Consider the following 13,614-nt stretch of genomic DNA (forward strand, 5'->3'; position numbering starts at 1 on the left):
GCTACCGGCATTGGCATCGCTGGCCAACTTATCCTCGTTAGAGAACTACTACGACAAGATAGGGTGGAACAGGTGCTGTTGTGTTGGGAGGTTAAAGACGAAAGTCGGTTGTAGACCCCGTTAAGCATACAATTGCTAACAACTTGACAGAATGTCGATATTTGGTAAAAGATCACATGGATGAGCTTTTGGTCTTAGACGAGAAACATGTAGGCTGCTTGCGGAGAATTGCTTCGTCGTTCCGGGCTAACCGTGCGATTAGTTGTCGAGACTAAATGTTTATGTCACGGAAAACCTACCTCCTGGCATGAATGAATCAGGAACACTGAGCAATGGTAGTCACCAACGGGTCAACATACATGGTGAAGAAATGGACCCGGAGGCTATTATAACTCACGAACTTCAAAGCTTGTTACATGATGGGAAAAAAATCTTGGTATCTTGTAAGTAATGACCTAATATGAAAAATGACGGCAGCAGCTTCTAGTCCTAACCTTGCGTAGATTGTACGGATGGCGGCGCCGCTAAGATTATTGAGGACGCCGTTGGTACTCTTTGCCGTGGTAGCGGGTCAAGTGGACCAGGAGAAATACGCATGGAGAAGTCGGAATTTTGTCCTTGGAAAGCACTTCAGAAACCATCGAGGAAGGTTAGAAATGGCTTTTACGGTAACGGAGGCAAATCCACGACTGAAAGCATGCGAAATCCACAGGGAGAACCACCTGCTCGGCCGCGTAGGCCGTCCATCTCTTACGCGATAAACCCTGTTTAATTGCCATTCTACTGTAGCGTATAATTGTAGATAGAAATAACTTAGCACGTTACTGCAAATAATGACCTTCTGTTCTAGTTATCCCATTGAAAAGTGAAAAATAAGGATCTCGTCGGCTCTCACTATTGCCTACATCCTCAATAATTCAGTGCCTCAAGTTCCTCGTCGCCTTCCTGAATTCATCCACCGCGAGCTGGAGACGATTCGTAACATACTCTACTTCAGCGCGAAGATCCTCCCCGAGCTGTTGTACTTTATGGAGAAATTCCCTTTCTTCACGAAGTCTGTTATTCTCTCTTGTCTTGATCTTCACCATCTCACTCAGGCTCGGAGTGCCGTTCCAGCGTGCCCCGTCTGAATCATAAGCGTTATTGGTCTTGGGATTACTTGGTTCGGGAGTGGTCGCGGTACCGATACCAATTCGATAAGTCTTCGAAGCGGGACCATCATATTGAACCATGGTGAGTTATGGTAATAGGAATCCAGCTTGAGATGTCTTACAAGGTGTGGACAGTGTAGTTATAGTGGGTGCCGAAGTGGTACATAGCCCCAGTCTCTCTTTCACCAGACACAATGGTAGCCAAGCGGGGGGTTGTGGTGGTGCTGTTAATTTAGGGCACAGCAGAGGCTGCCTATTAATATTACAAGAAAGTACATACATACCCGTGGGATGAAAACCAATCTCTTTCTAAAATTAGGGACATGCTACGGCTGGCATCATATCTAGCTACATCCGAGCCTAGTGTATCTTACTTCCATTGTGTTGGCGCCGGCGGCCACGCCTGCCCTGAGCGGTACTTGTCTTCCCCATGTGGTCACCCGACCCTAGTTGAGACTTTCGGTATTCGTTTGTTCCCCGAGTATCAACTCCCACACCTTTGACATCAACCCAGTTCGGCTTGGCCCTTAGGTCCCCCAGTTCGGATTCAATGGTCGCTATCAATTCTACCAGCTCCTCTATAATCCGGTCCTTTTCCTTCGCTGCCGCCTTGTGCTCAACGATCTCTTCGCGGTATTGGCTGAGAATAAGATCGCCAAATTCTCTTTGAAATCTTTGCTTCTCACATTCCTCAAATATCCGCTCCTTGGCTGCGAAAGTATGACTCAGTGACTTGATCAAATTACTGATTTCAGTGTCTTTGCTCTGCATTTGATCCTGCATATTGGCTTTTTCATGACGCAGACAATCTATCTGATCGATGGCGCAAACAATATCTGCCTCGTAGGCCCTAAGTGCTATGGTGTTGGTTTCGCAGAGCTGTTGAAATCTCCCTTGCCATTCTAAACATGCGTCCCATGCCTCTTGATAAAGATTTACTACAATATCAGCTGTGGCGGTAGTAGTCGTGGGTTTGTCTTTGAACCACTGTGGATGTGCCTCATCCTCTTGCTTGATTTCGGACCCAAATAGGGCGGTCTGATACACGTGGTTAGCAGTCCGTGTACTTATATATATGGGGTTGATAAAAGACGTACGGTTGTTTGACTAGATAGTCGAAGCTCACTAGTTCCAGACATTTTCTTACGGTTGGAATACAGGGCCTTGATCAGCGTGGCTATGTTGGATATAAATACTGCCGTAGTAGGAATCGTCCACCCCTGGGAGGGAATCGGACACTCTCATAGGCAAGCCTACCGTGTCCCTCATAAGGAATAAATGAATAAATAGGCCAGCTCGCCCGCGTACCGGTATGGTCTTTACCCATAACCAACCGACCTTTCACCAAGTTTATCTTCTCTTACTATGAGTTTCAGCACGGGCGGGAATAATAAGCCTTCAGCGGCAGGAGGCCGAAGTAGTAGAGAACCACCGTCAGATCTTACTGCACCCATACCAGTTAAAGCTAGGAGTAGACGCGCCCCGCCACCAAGTATCCATGATGCCGATGAAGATGATGCGACACCACCAGTTCCACAATTTTCGGAAGGAAGGCAAGTTCTTAAAGCCTGCGACCCACGCCTTCGAATGGCATTTTCTAGTTGTATAAATGATTTGGCTCAGGAGTTCTCCCGGAAAGGGGGCATGAAAAGGTGGGAAGATCTACTCGTGCCCATGAATCAAGTCACTATTACGGAACGTATCATGACAGCCATTGGACACAATAACACTCTGAATCGAAGAGAGACAGAAACCATGGAAGGGCAGATACAGCAGAATGCCAACGAAATTGCTCTAGAGATTTTTTTGCACAGTGAGAAAAGTCATGCTGAACAACACGAGCCTGATATCTCTACTGATGAAGGGAAACGAGCAAAGTTGAGCGAGCTGATTGGGATGATTCAGAGTGGTGCCGACCACTACCAGATTCTGGGGATAAGCCGAAGCTCGCCAGAGAAGGATGTAAGACAGGCTTACAGGAGATTAGCAGTTATTTGTCATTCAGATAAAGCCGGTCATATAGACGAAGATGCGAAAGAGATAACACAAGGTGAGAATTGGCACTTTGATATCCGACGGAAACTGACAAGGCGTTAGCACTAAATAATGCCCGTGACATTCTATGCGACAAGGAGGAAAGGAAAAAGTACGATAACGAGTTGACTACCATGGATACGGACAGAAGAGAACGGCCAACCTTTGGTGAAAGCTTTGCCTCGAATGCCTATAGTTGGGACAATGATACCGGAAATAAGGACGATCCACCAAGTGAGAGTAGTAGCACACAGGTTCCGACCCGTTCTCAAGAGATTTTGGAAATCCACAGCAAAGTAACGGAGGTCCTGAATCACATATTTGCATCGCGTTCACCACCTTCTAGTGAACACTTGAGAAATATCAGAATACTTGACCGTCAAATTGAGGACACAAACATTGCACAAGGGGTGGACGATAAAGCGTACCAAGTAAACTACAACTTTATTTGTTCTCTTCATAAAGACATGAACAGGCAGATTGATAATATAGAAAAGGGGGCAACTACCAAAGATGAAGCTCATCGCAGCGCCGGCGACTGGCACAACATGCTCAAGGACCACTTCCAGAAGAATCAGCAATCCGTTCAATGGGCGGATATTGTATGTCGCTTATTAGAAAGCACTATAAAGGAGATGTCAGACAATACTGAGGGAACGGGGAGGCGGCCGAGTACCTGGACGCCGTTCAAAGTGGGTGGGCATAAAAAGAATAATGGATCTCAAATGGCCAGACCATCCAAAGATGATACATCTAATCGAAACAGAAACATGCCTGGGTTCGGGGGGAAGACAGGAAAGCCTAACGAAAGAGAAGACAACATGTCAGTTGACTTTTCTCAAGAGGTTCCGATTCGGGAATACCCTGGCCCAGGCTACACACGACGTGGGCATAAAATTTTGGGCTATAGACCCGTTTACCGCATATTTATGAATCGTCTTGGGGAGGAAGAGCGGGTACTTGCACAGGCAAGGTTCCTCGTTGAGGATGATGAAGATGACAACAACAATTTCTTGAGAGCGCTGGACATGGACGAGGTCGGCAAGGGACCTGCAACAGACTATGACCGGTTACCGGAAGCGGAAAAGAATGATCTACGAGTATCACATGGAAGATATAAACTCATAAATGCAAATGAGTTTAAGCGGATTGTAGGGATAGATTTTATAGGACAAGGCTCTATCGATCGTTCTGCGGCAACATGGGTTCAAGTTGAGTTACATAACGAACCGGACGCCGTCTTGGCCAACAAACCCCACCTCATGACACGCTCAGAGCTAAAGGAGTGGCTCGGCAAAAAGACCGGGGATTATGAGATAGATCAGTACCTAACGAAGAAGAACATGGTACCACCTTGGGCAATCGGAATGGGCTTGGAGATCTATAGCCACGGCTATACGAAACTCAATTTTCCACACCCTGCAGCTGTCAAAAAGCAACAGCTTAGAGAGATGCAGTATGGCGGCTTGATGCAGTACCAGAATCCGATGAATCATTACAACCCAATGCGAAATCATTCTCGGTACTTACCACAGACGGCATCACAGAGCCTCTTCCATCAACAGCCGGATGATCTCGACGACCTCAAAGATAAGGTAGAAGCCTTAACAGCTGGTTTCCAAAAATTGTTGACACATATTGGGATGAGTTCAAGCTAGTTCTTGCGCTTGGTTTTTTTCATTTCTACAGGTATGTGCGCATTGCATGTCCAGTGATTTCACGGAAGACCAGTGGCTGAATACGGGCGACGAATAAGTTTTGGTTCACGAACATGAGCTACTTACCATCGCATAGGGATTCAGTGTATGTGTTTGATAGGGTAGTCAGCTCTTTTGTCTTTCATTTTTATGGTTATGATTTCTGTTTAGTTAGGTGAATCGATTTTAGTAGTACTGCAATACCATAGATTGATCAATAAAATTGAGAAATTGTAACGAGACCGGAATTTGATTGGAATGTCTCATGGATACACGTTTTTAAAGGCTGCAAGGTAGGCAATATATTAAAGTAATCAGTCTACGGAGCAGGATAAAATGGCCTGCTCTGCGCTTGAAAATCGCACATGGCACGATGAAGAATCTCATGCCCGTCGCTTTGAGGCGACATACAACCATCAATACGCCGCTACCAAGGTATACATAAATATACTCTCGCCAACTGCTATCAGATAATCTACGGCGTTCAACGTTCAGAACACTCTACCCAACATAAGATCTTCTGAGGAAAATGTTCGAATTTATCTTCTCCCTTCCGCAGTACGGTTGCTATGGTACCGTTTTGCAGAGACCCAACAAACGTAGCAACAGGTACGTTTATCGCTGATCCGAATCCTACTAAGGCGTACGCAAACACTATCAGGATGAATGGACCAGTTGCCAGCATAGGAACGTAACCATGGCCCATGTATGCCTGAGCTGCCGACAATGGCACCGGTGGAGTATTGAAACACTTTTGTGAGCGGCGTGTACGTGTCGTAGGTCGTCTTTAATTGTCGGATGAATCTTGTAACATTCGTCAATTTCTGGCCGAAAGCATCCCCATAGCTAACCACAACGTGACACGCACTGAGGACATCTTGATGCGAAATTTGCTACCAAAGTGAGAAAAATGAAACGCGGTGCTCAGCTGAAGACGCAACGGGACGAATGTTTTGGTGCCTCTTATTTCTTACCACTTGGCCAACCCTAGGTACGGCCTAGTCATCTACGAGCAGCCACTGTAAGAATCTAAGAGCCACACATATATCTTGGGATTTGCCTTCAAAAACGAACCCGCAAGTATCTCCTGCCTCCGCACGGCCTTCAAATAATGAGTGAGTCGACTCGCAACAGACTTTCTCCGTGAGGGTATTGTCGCTTATAAATTGGCATTATCCAGTTCTTGTTGTAAGGATCATCCGATCGGGCAGAAGCTCTGCAGAAAGCCGCCGAAAGTTGGTTGTAGATCCTTCGAGAATCCTGTGGTAAAACTTCCTCCGCATCAGAAGGCAAGGCGCATCGTGAAGGAGCTACAATGAAGCACTTCGTTCTCTTGAGTAAATAAAGTTGCGTATAGTCCCAACATTCCCAGTCATCCAGTATACGTTTGGCGTCGTCGAAGACGGAGACATCGTCTGGTGAGTCTTTAAACTCCCAATCTCCAATTGCATCCGCCTTAGTATACGGTTTGGTACGCCCAGGGTTCCCGAAAGATGACTCTTCGTGTCCGAATAGCATAGCGAATCAAGCAATATGCGCGCTAAAATGCTCGCTCTTTGCGTTCCGACGAACGAAATGTCTAGGCCGTCTGCTAGCTTGTATCTGATTGAAAGAACGCCATTCAAAGCACTTTCTCTCAGAGTGTATTTCCAATCAACGCCAGCTTTAACCCAACATAATTGCGAATTCGGTTCTCTAAATCGCTTTGTAAGCCGTGCATACAAGAGAAAGGACTTCTCATAGCTCATATCAACCGTTACCTAGCCGTGCTGATCGTGGCCTGATCCAGATGGGCGGGGATGAAGCTTAATTCGTGATCAGCCCGTTCGAAGTTGAGCTCAAGCGTAGCTACGTGATTAGTTCTGTTTCTCTTTAACGATGGTCTACCGTCGTCATGGCGTGTCATCCCATGAGGGCCGAATTTTGGTGTCAGTTGTGGTCGCAATACTGGCACGCTGAGAGGTCTTTGTTTGTTCATCCACGTCACCTGCTGTTTTACCGGCACCCGAAACTGGCAGCCCGTCGCTGAATTTGTTAAGAATTGCATAAGATTGATGACTGTGCCTGACGAGGGTATCATCCGGAGAGCATATTTCGGGATGTATTTGTTGATCTTTTAAATCCCCGTTGGTTTGGATAGTGCACATATGCCAGTTCCGAATTGGCATTGTGCAGTCAAATATCAAGTCTGGACATAACCTTCTCCGTCGACCATTGGCGTAGATAGCTTCGATAGGCCAACGCTCCAACCCATCGTCAGGTTCATCACTGGCTCTATCAGTAGACGATCTTCTGCCCAGATCTGTTCGTTGGACGTGTTTTAGGACTCATGTGGGGAGTTGGTGATGGGAAACGCTAGGAACATGTATTCAAGCAAGGCGTCTTCGTTGTCTTGTGTCCCGGCCTGGACAGATTTCGTCATGCAGAAATGAAAGCGCCAAAATTCAGGTTGGGCGGCGGGGTCGTGTTGTGCCTAACTCCGTCCCACACATGATGCCGACAGTGGGTACTAGGTAAAATAAATTCAGTGGTGCCTACAAGGCTAAGATGCTCCGAAGGCATTCTTAACCGTTCTCTCGGCAATTGGAAAAGGTGGTCAAGTGAGGATGTCTTGATATTTCGTTATTGTTTGTCCTATTTGTGGTACAAGTGCAAAGTGCAAATGGTCACTATTGCGTTATAAAGATGCCCGTATGTCAGCGACCTGGAGGTTGAATGTTGGGGGATATTGGAATGGTGGTTTACAAGAAGGCCATGTGAGCTGGCACGCAAGCGTCGCACCAGTACCTCGACGTGCTTATAAGCAGATACATCGATGATGGGCCTCGGTCGACGCCAATTGTTGGTACTCGGGCAGGAGAGTATAATTACTGTGTCATAATAAATATAATATATATAATTTGGTCCTTTCCCTTGCAAGATTGAATATTCGACACGTCATAATGCTGTTGCCTAAAACATTTCTACTTGTAGTCGCGATTGTGCGGGGAAGGTACGCGAGAAAGCTAACGCTTCAAAAATCGACATTTACCAAATCAAGAGCTGTCGAGTTCCTCTAATCATGGCCGGGGACGGTCTCATTTACACCTCAATGCCAAGAACTGATGTGGAGTTATGAAGACACAGTATCTCCAACAGGCCCTAATTGACTATGAACTGTACGCATTCGATGCATCTTGCACTATACCATCTAATTTTATCTTTGTGCTGGCCGGGGCTGATAGGAACTTCAGCCGCATGGTACGTACCTACATGGACTCCAACTACACAAATAACCGGTGAGACAGATTGACAGCTCATTCATGGTCAAGCTGGACGAAGCTGACCTTCGCCCCCGTCTACACGCAAAAATTGACAAAGTGTGTGTGGTTGCCGAGCTTACAGGAACATACCATGCCAAGCCTTGCCATCCCTACATAATGAGGCGGACAGGTGTTATGATGTATAGTGCCAACGAAGTGATAGCTGAGAAATCTTCATTCAAGTACAAGCGAATTCGGCATGGTCGGTCGAGGGAGTGCCATGTTATGGCACCTAAAGTCTCCTTCCTTTGCCAACTCGCCTTTGGTTCGGTGGAAAAAGGACTTGAGGAAGTGCTCAGTCTAAGGAATACGGCTGTGAGGGGGGCTAATTGCTTTGGATTTGCCCTTCGGCAGCCTCGTATTGGCTTTTCATCCGGTGGAGAAGACGGCAGAGCAATTGGGATGTGTTCTAATGTCAAAGCTTTAGTACCTTAACTCTCCCATTTTCATAATAGACTTGGCTAGGTATTAATATTTATACGCCTTACTGTAGGCATCAATATCAAGGGCTAAATTACATCCTCCACGTCAAACAAGCTTGCTGCATTGTAATGCATGACACGTCGCCAAAACAGTTATTCAGAGAAGTCAAAATCTCCTATATTCTAGTCCTACGTACGGCAAGGAGGCTTCGGAAATTTATTGTTGCGAGTTCGGAGTTCGAGATGCGAAAGTGACGCTAGAAGTTCTGCGACTTGTGGTCTTTGACTATCCTTTGCTTCAACAAATATAGTATCCTATTCCTCCATTAGCAACCTACTTTATCACTTCTTGCTTGTGGCTTCCAGTACCGTGACTTGGAGTCCCCGTGGCCAATGAGGATCCTTTGATGATGTATATAGCACACCAACATCTTCTGTGTGTTTGTCGCGTACGACGAAAGCAATATCCATGCCGAAAAGGCCAGAAAACTCTCTTATCTTGTTAATAAGTGTCCTTTTTCTTCTCTTTAACATTACTCTAAGGTTTCTAGTGAGAGGAGGCATAGTATATTCACAAGTGGTAGATGTTTGATGCATCTAGACGGAGAGTAGCAAGCAACATGTGCCCTTTATATAGCTGTAAGTTATTTATGCTGCGTCTATTAATAGTACATCCTCGAACGCTAAGACGTACTTTTCTGGTTTTCGTGCTGACTAGTTGTGGCCGAGCTATCGGTGTACCGTATATCACAACCAACTTTCACGCCATCTATTGAGATCTCTTGGTTTTCAAGATATTGCAACAACTGCCCCCTTAAATACCAATTCTGCGCTGTCTTTCTCTCCAACTCACTAGACTGACGAAAATATGCAGATGTTACGTTGTCAAGTTCGTCAGCCCACCAAGTACACTTCAGGTCCGCCTTTGCCAGGAGAATTTGCAGCCTCGCAATCTCGCGGCGCGCTTGAGACAGCTGGTCGTTGAGTTCATGTGAATGCGAATACCATTCATCTGTGAGCCCACATAGCACTATATCCTGTTTGGACTTGTCTAGAGGGTCTTCTTCTGGAACTGCTGGCAACGGGCATTGAACATCCCTATTCCTGGGCTCCTGTACGTCATGCATATTCTGACTCAGCACCTATCCTTGTTCAAGTTTCAGTCAGCTTGGGATGCAACTTACATGTTTGCAACCACAAATGTGACACATTTTCTTTGCGTATTGAAGCTTAGTTGAAGTGCAAATGTTAGATTACAGCTGACTAAAGTCAAAAATATGTCGAGGTACAGTATCCTGCATTAATACAAGCATTTACTTCTCTATGTTGTCAAACGGAGTACAGAAGCATACACACTGGTCCGAAAGCTTCCACCACCACAAAGTTGGTCATGGGAATAAATTTGCCCCACTTGCCGTTCTAAATTTACGTGGACAATACCCCGGAATAAACGTGCATTGCCTCGTTTGGTCTGTGGGTCTGACAGACGGCGTTGAGGTTTTATGTCTGTTATCAAAAACGGGTTGAGCGGCCATACTTTAGGTACCGTATATAGATGCAGGAACAACTTTTTAAAGAAAACAATATTAAGACGAGTATGTACCGGTAGTTATTACTTATCAATGCATTATTACTGCATGTCTCGCTCGTACTGGTAAAGTCTGATCGTGTCCGCTCCCTACCGACGACTAGTTCCCACGCGTTTTATTATTATGGATTTTTTGCACTGCGATTCGGATATTTCGGCTGAACTTTTGGCTCTCCCTTCCCCTGACTTGAACGACATAAACGACGGTGGTCAAGAATCCTCAATGTCTCCTTCTATCCTCTCGCCTTCTGCGCTTGGTATTCCTCCAAGAAGCGTTGGTGATGAGGCGACCACAGACCTCTGGCTCTCTGAACCCTATTTGGATCCTCTTCTTGTTCAAAACGATGAGTCATCCCTTGCAGCCTTGGAGGCATGGCCAGATATTCTATCCTGTGCGCCGCAAGCGAGCCATTCGGTACATCCGAAGCTCCCTGCCACACCAGATCCTCCTGTGGCATGGGATGCGCCATTTCATAGCAGCTCTACAACCTCTTCAACAGACTCATGCCTCCAAGCATGCATACAATTGTCCCAATTGTCCACATCGCAAATACAATCTCTGTGTGGTAGAGTGCAGGCTCTTGAGCAAAATTTGAAGGACGCTGAGAGCAAAGTCGAGGAGTTCGTTTCGTGGTCGAAAAAAATGGAGAAGCATTGTCAGGAGACGACGAACACTGTCCTTAGCTTATTTAAGACGATCCAGAAGCCCGAATTCTTACAAGATATTCTCAAAGAGTCGCGAGGTAATTGCCACCCCGGGACTTGTTGATTACTGTACTAGTTTCGTTGCTAACCGTCGGTTAAAGACTGCTAAGAATTGACTTGGTAAACTATTTGTCAGAGACTCCATCTCAAACACAGTTTCCGTGTAGTTCTGCCAAATGCCTGAGTACTGATTCCACTTATGTCCCTCGTTATGTTTCTTTCCAATAAACGCTTCCGTGGCCGAGCTTAGGATTTTTATTGCTTTGAAGGACTCATCTAGAAATTGTATAGTTTTACGCAAGGAAACTTTCTGAGCTATAATGTCTTGATGTATGCTTTCCGCTTCAAGCTCTAGATCGCGCATGTCGTGTGTATATTTTATGCGACTCAATTCGTCGATATGACGGATAGTCTCGTCTACCATAGCAAAGATCGGCCTGGTGGTCATTTTGTCACTAATGCCGTAGTGCCAAGAGGCAGTTATATTGTGGAGGAATCGTAAATATGGGCATTAATATCGATATTGCTCTTGAAGTAAGTAAAATACAGCAGAGGTGAGAGGTAGTTTATATACATCCTTCAGCCGTAACACCCGCTGACTCCTGCAGCTCGTCAAGGATCGGCAACAGTTTTGACACAAGAACGGGGCGGATTTTGGACACCCCCTTTGCGTATTTCAAGGACACTGTCCTGAAATAATCCTCCCTTTTTATTGCCTTTTCCAGGCTTTCCTGTGCCAATTCTAAACGTTCCTGTGATGTCTTCATCCTTTCTTCTGCAGCAAGTCTTCGTTTAATTTCTGCTTTCAACTGTGTTCCCACCTGCTCTACCCGTTGTGACAAGTAGTGATTCTGCGTTTTTAATTCCTCAATCCTTGACGTAAAGCTAGCTGGAACACCAGCCGTTGAATCCTAAAGCTTGTCAACTCCACGCTTGTGCCCGTGAAGAGCATGAAACGTACAAAAACATATTCACCTGAGTGCGGATGCATTGCGGTGTTACAGTAAGTCGAAGAGATGCGAACGGCTTCGAACGTTTTGCCAACCCTCTTGCAAAGATCCCTACACGATCCCACTGACTGGTCACTTATATTTCTTTTAACAACTCCTCCATCTTTGTCTTTGCTAAAAAATAGCTTCCAGGTTTTCCCAGAAGCATCGGTATCCAAGATGCTCCATTTGTACTCGTCTCCGTCACCCGGGTGCAACCTAACGTCAGCAGGTCGAACGGCTAGCCCTAGCTTGTCTATTGTTTTGACGAGTCAATAACCAGTACGTAGAGAGACTTTATGTGTAAAGGGTATATCCTCACTAATATGGTCCGCCAATGCCTTCCTGCAATTATTGCGCGCCGCTCTACGCTCTTTATTACATTGTCTCTCTGAAGAAACTGGAGTATCAGATGATCGTGGTGACGTCGTAGAAGACATTTATCATACGAGTATTCACCCAAGCCATATTGTATTGAAATACTATCCGCGCCGATACCTTCAGTACAAATACTCCTGCCATCCTCCAATATAGCTTCCTGTTTCTAATTATGAATCTCACACGATTCTAAAATTTGGCGTGTCTGAAATCGGCCACCTCCCACAGCCTAGGTCTGAAAACGAACTGGGCGGGGTATGCACAGCTTCTGACTCTGTCCCAGAGGTGGATGGGGTTTGGGGTCATGCTCTAATTTCACACTGTTGTACCTTTCGAACACCACATGGTTCATACAGATCTTCTTTGGGTGCTGAAGGTCGTCTGTCGCCCGACAGCCGTCGCAGTCGCTGCAAGTGGCTTTCCTCTTTCCTCTAATCGACGCGAATATAGATTTCGGTGTGCGGTGGATATCATGTATGTGGTTTATCAAGTCTTGACTGCCATCAAACTCTTGTGAGCATCTGGGGTCGGGACAATTCGAAAATGTCGTGATGTCATGCGACTTGACGTGATCTTCCCAATCTCGTCGGTCAGTAAAAGCTTTGATACGATTGGAGTAAGCCATCCTGTTATTCCAGCAGCAAAATATGCAATATCCAGGTATAACAGCCCCGTAGACCTTGCCCCATCCCAATTCCTTTGGCAGTGCTCCTCTGGTCAGCATGTCTTTGCAATGTGCCTCCCATGAAATTTTGTTAGAAAACCACTCGTTACAGAAGAAGCAAAAGTCACCTTCTGGGATCTGTTTCTTCCGGCATTTATAGATGTGGATTTGGTCGCTGAAGTGATCTTGTTAGTATGGTATCAACATAGGGAATAGCGCAAACATTGAGCAATAAATACCTCTTTGGACTACTACAAGAGCACATAGAAGGATCCAGCCCTACTCGAGGCTTAACCTCTGAATCCCCTTCGTAAAGCCGGACGAGCGTACAAAGAGCCTCTCTGCCCTCAAGGCTTCGTATATTTGTACGCACGAGCAACAGTTCAGCCAGTCGTTTGCGCTCTGGAAGCACCGGCTGAACACGACAAAAGGGAAGGTCTACTCCTCTGCTAGTGAATTCTCCCGTTGAAGAAGACGTTGCTGGTGACTCATTCCACATCTTTCTTAACTCCTCCCGCTCAAGTTTCTGTAGTTTTTCCTTCAACAGTCGTCTCTCTTGTAAGCCCATGGAGCTGTCATTGGATCTTGATTCTTTTGGCAGCTGAACCGTAGTCTCGTCCGAGTCATCCTCCAATTTTGGAAATCTTTGATGGTTTGGACGTATCATTTTCGAAGTATCTTGTT

General features: G+C 45.9%; 5 protein-coding genes across 5 annotated transcripts; 3 read left to right on the top strand and 2 right to left on the bottom strand.

Moving 5' to 3' along the window:
* Positions 1-1,511: 1,511 nt before the first annotated feature.
* VFPPC_14798 (hypothetical protein) lies at positions 1,512-2,290 on the bottom strand (the record flags this gene model as incomplete). The annotated part of the gene is made up of 2 exons (XM_018292566.1): positions 1,512-2,189; positions 2,249-2,290. 2 exons carry the CDS (start codon positions 2,288-2,290, stop codon positions 1,512-1,514), a joined length of 720 nt encoding a protein of 239 aa, XP_018138110.1.
* Positions 2,291-2,516: 226 nt separating this feature from the next.
* VFPPC_14799 (dnaJ domain-containing protein) lies at positions 2,517-4,843 on the top strand (the record flags this gene model as incomplete). The annotated part of the gene is made up of 2 exons (XM_018292567.1): positions 2,517-3,201; positions 3,249-4,843. The coding sequence occupies 2 exons, from the start codon at positions 2,517-2,519 to the stop codon at positions 4,841-4,843; spliced, it is 2,280 nt and encodes a 759-aa protein (XP_018138111.1).
* A 1,143-nt stretch (positions 4,844-5,986) lies between these two features.
* Positions 5,987-6,400, bottom strand: VFPPC_18223 (hypothetical protein; the record flags this gene model as incomplete). Its single annotated transcript, XM_022429869.1, has 1 exon — positions 5,987-6,400. The coding sequence occupies one exon, from the start codon at positions 6,398-6,400 to the stop codon at positions 5,987-5,989; it is 414 nt and encodes a 137-aa protein (XP_022285102.1).
* Positions 6,401-8,184: 1,784 nt separating this feature from the next.
* VFPPC_18224 (hypothetical protein) lies at positions 8,185-8,619 on the top strand (the record flags this gene model as incomplete). The annotated part of the gene is made up of 1 exon (XM_022429870.1): positions 8,185-8,619. One exon carries the CDS (start codon positions 8,185-8,187, stop codon positions 8,617-8,619), a length of 435 nt encoding a protein of 144 aa, XP_022285103.1.
* A 1,798-nt stretch (positions 8,620-10,417) lies between these two features.
* VFPPC_10631 (hypothetical protein) lies at positions 10,418-11,008 on the top strand (the record flags this gene model as incomplete). The annotated part of the gene is made up of 2 exons (XM_018288963.1): positions 10,418-10,937; positions 11,001-11,008. The coding sequence occupies 2 exons, from the start codon at positions 10,418-10,420 to the stop codon at positions 11,006-11,008; spliced, it is 528 nt and encodes a 175-aa protein (XP_018138113.1).
* Positions 11,009-13,614: the final 2,606 nt, after the last annotated feature.

The sequence above is a fragment of the Pochonia chlamydosporia genome (assembly GCF_001653235.2).
Source record: "Pochonia chlamydosporia 170 chromosome Unknown PCv3seq00009, whole genome shotgun sequence".
NCBI classification, from domain to species: domain Eukaryota; kingdom Fungi; phylum Ascomycota; class Sordariomycetes; order Hypocreales; family Clavicipitaceae; genus Pochonia; species Pochonia chlamydosporia.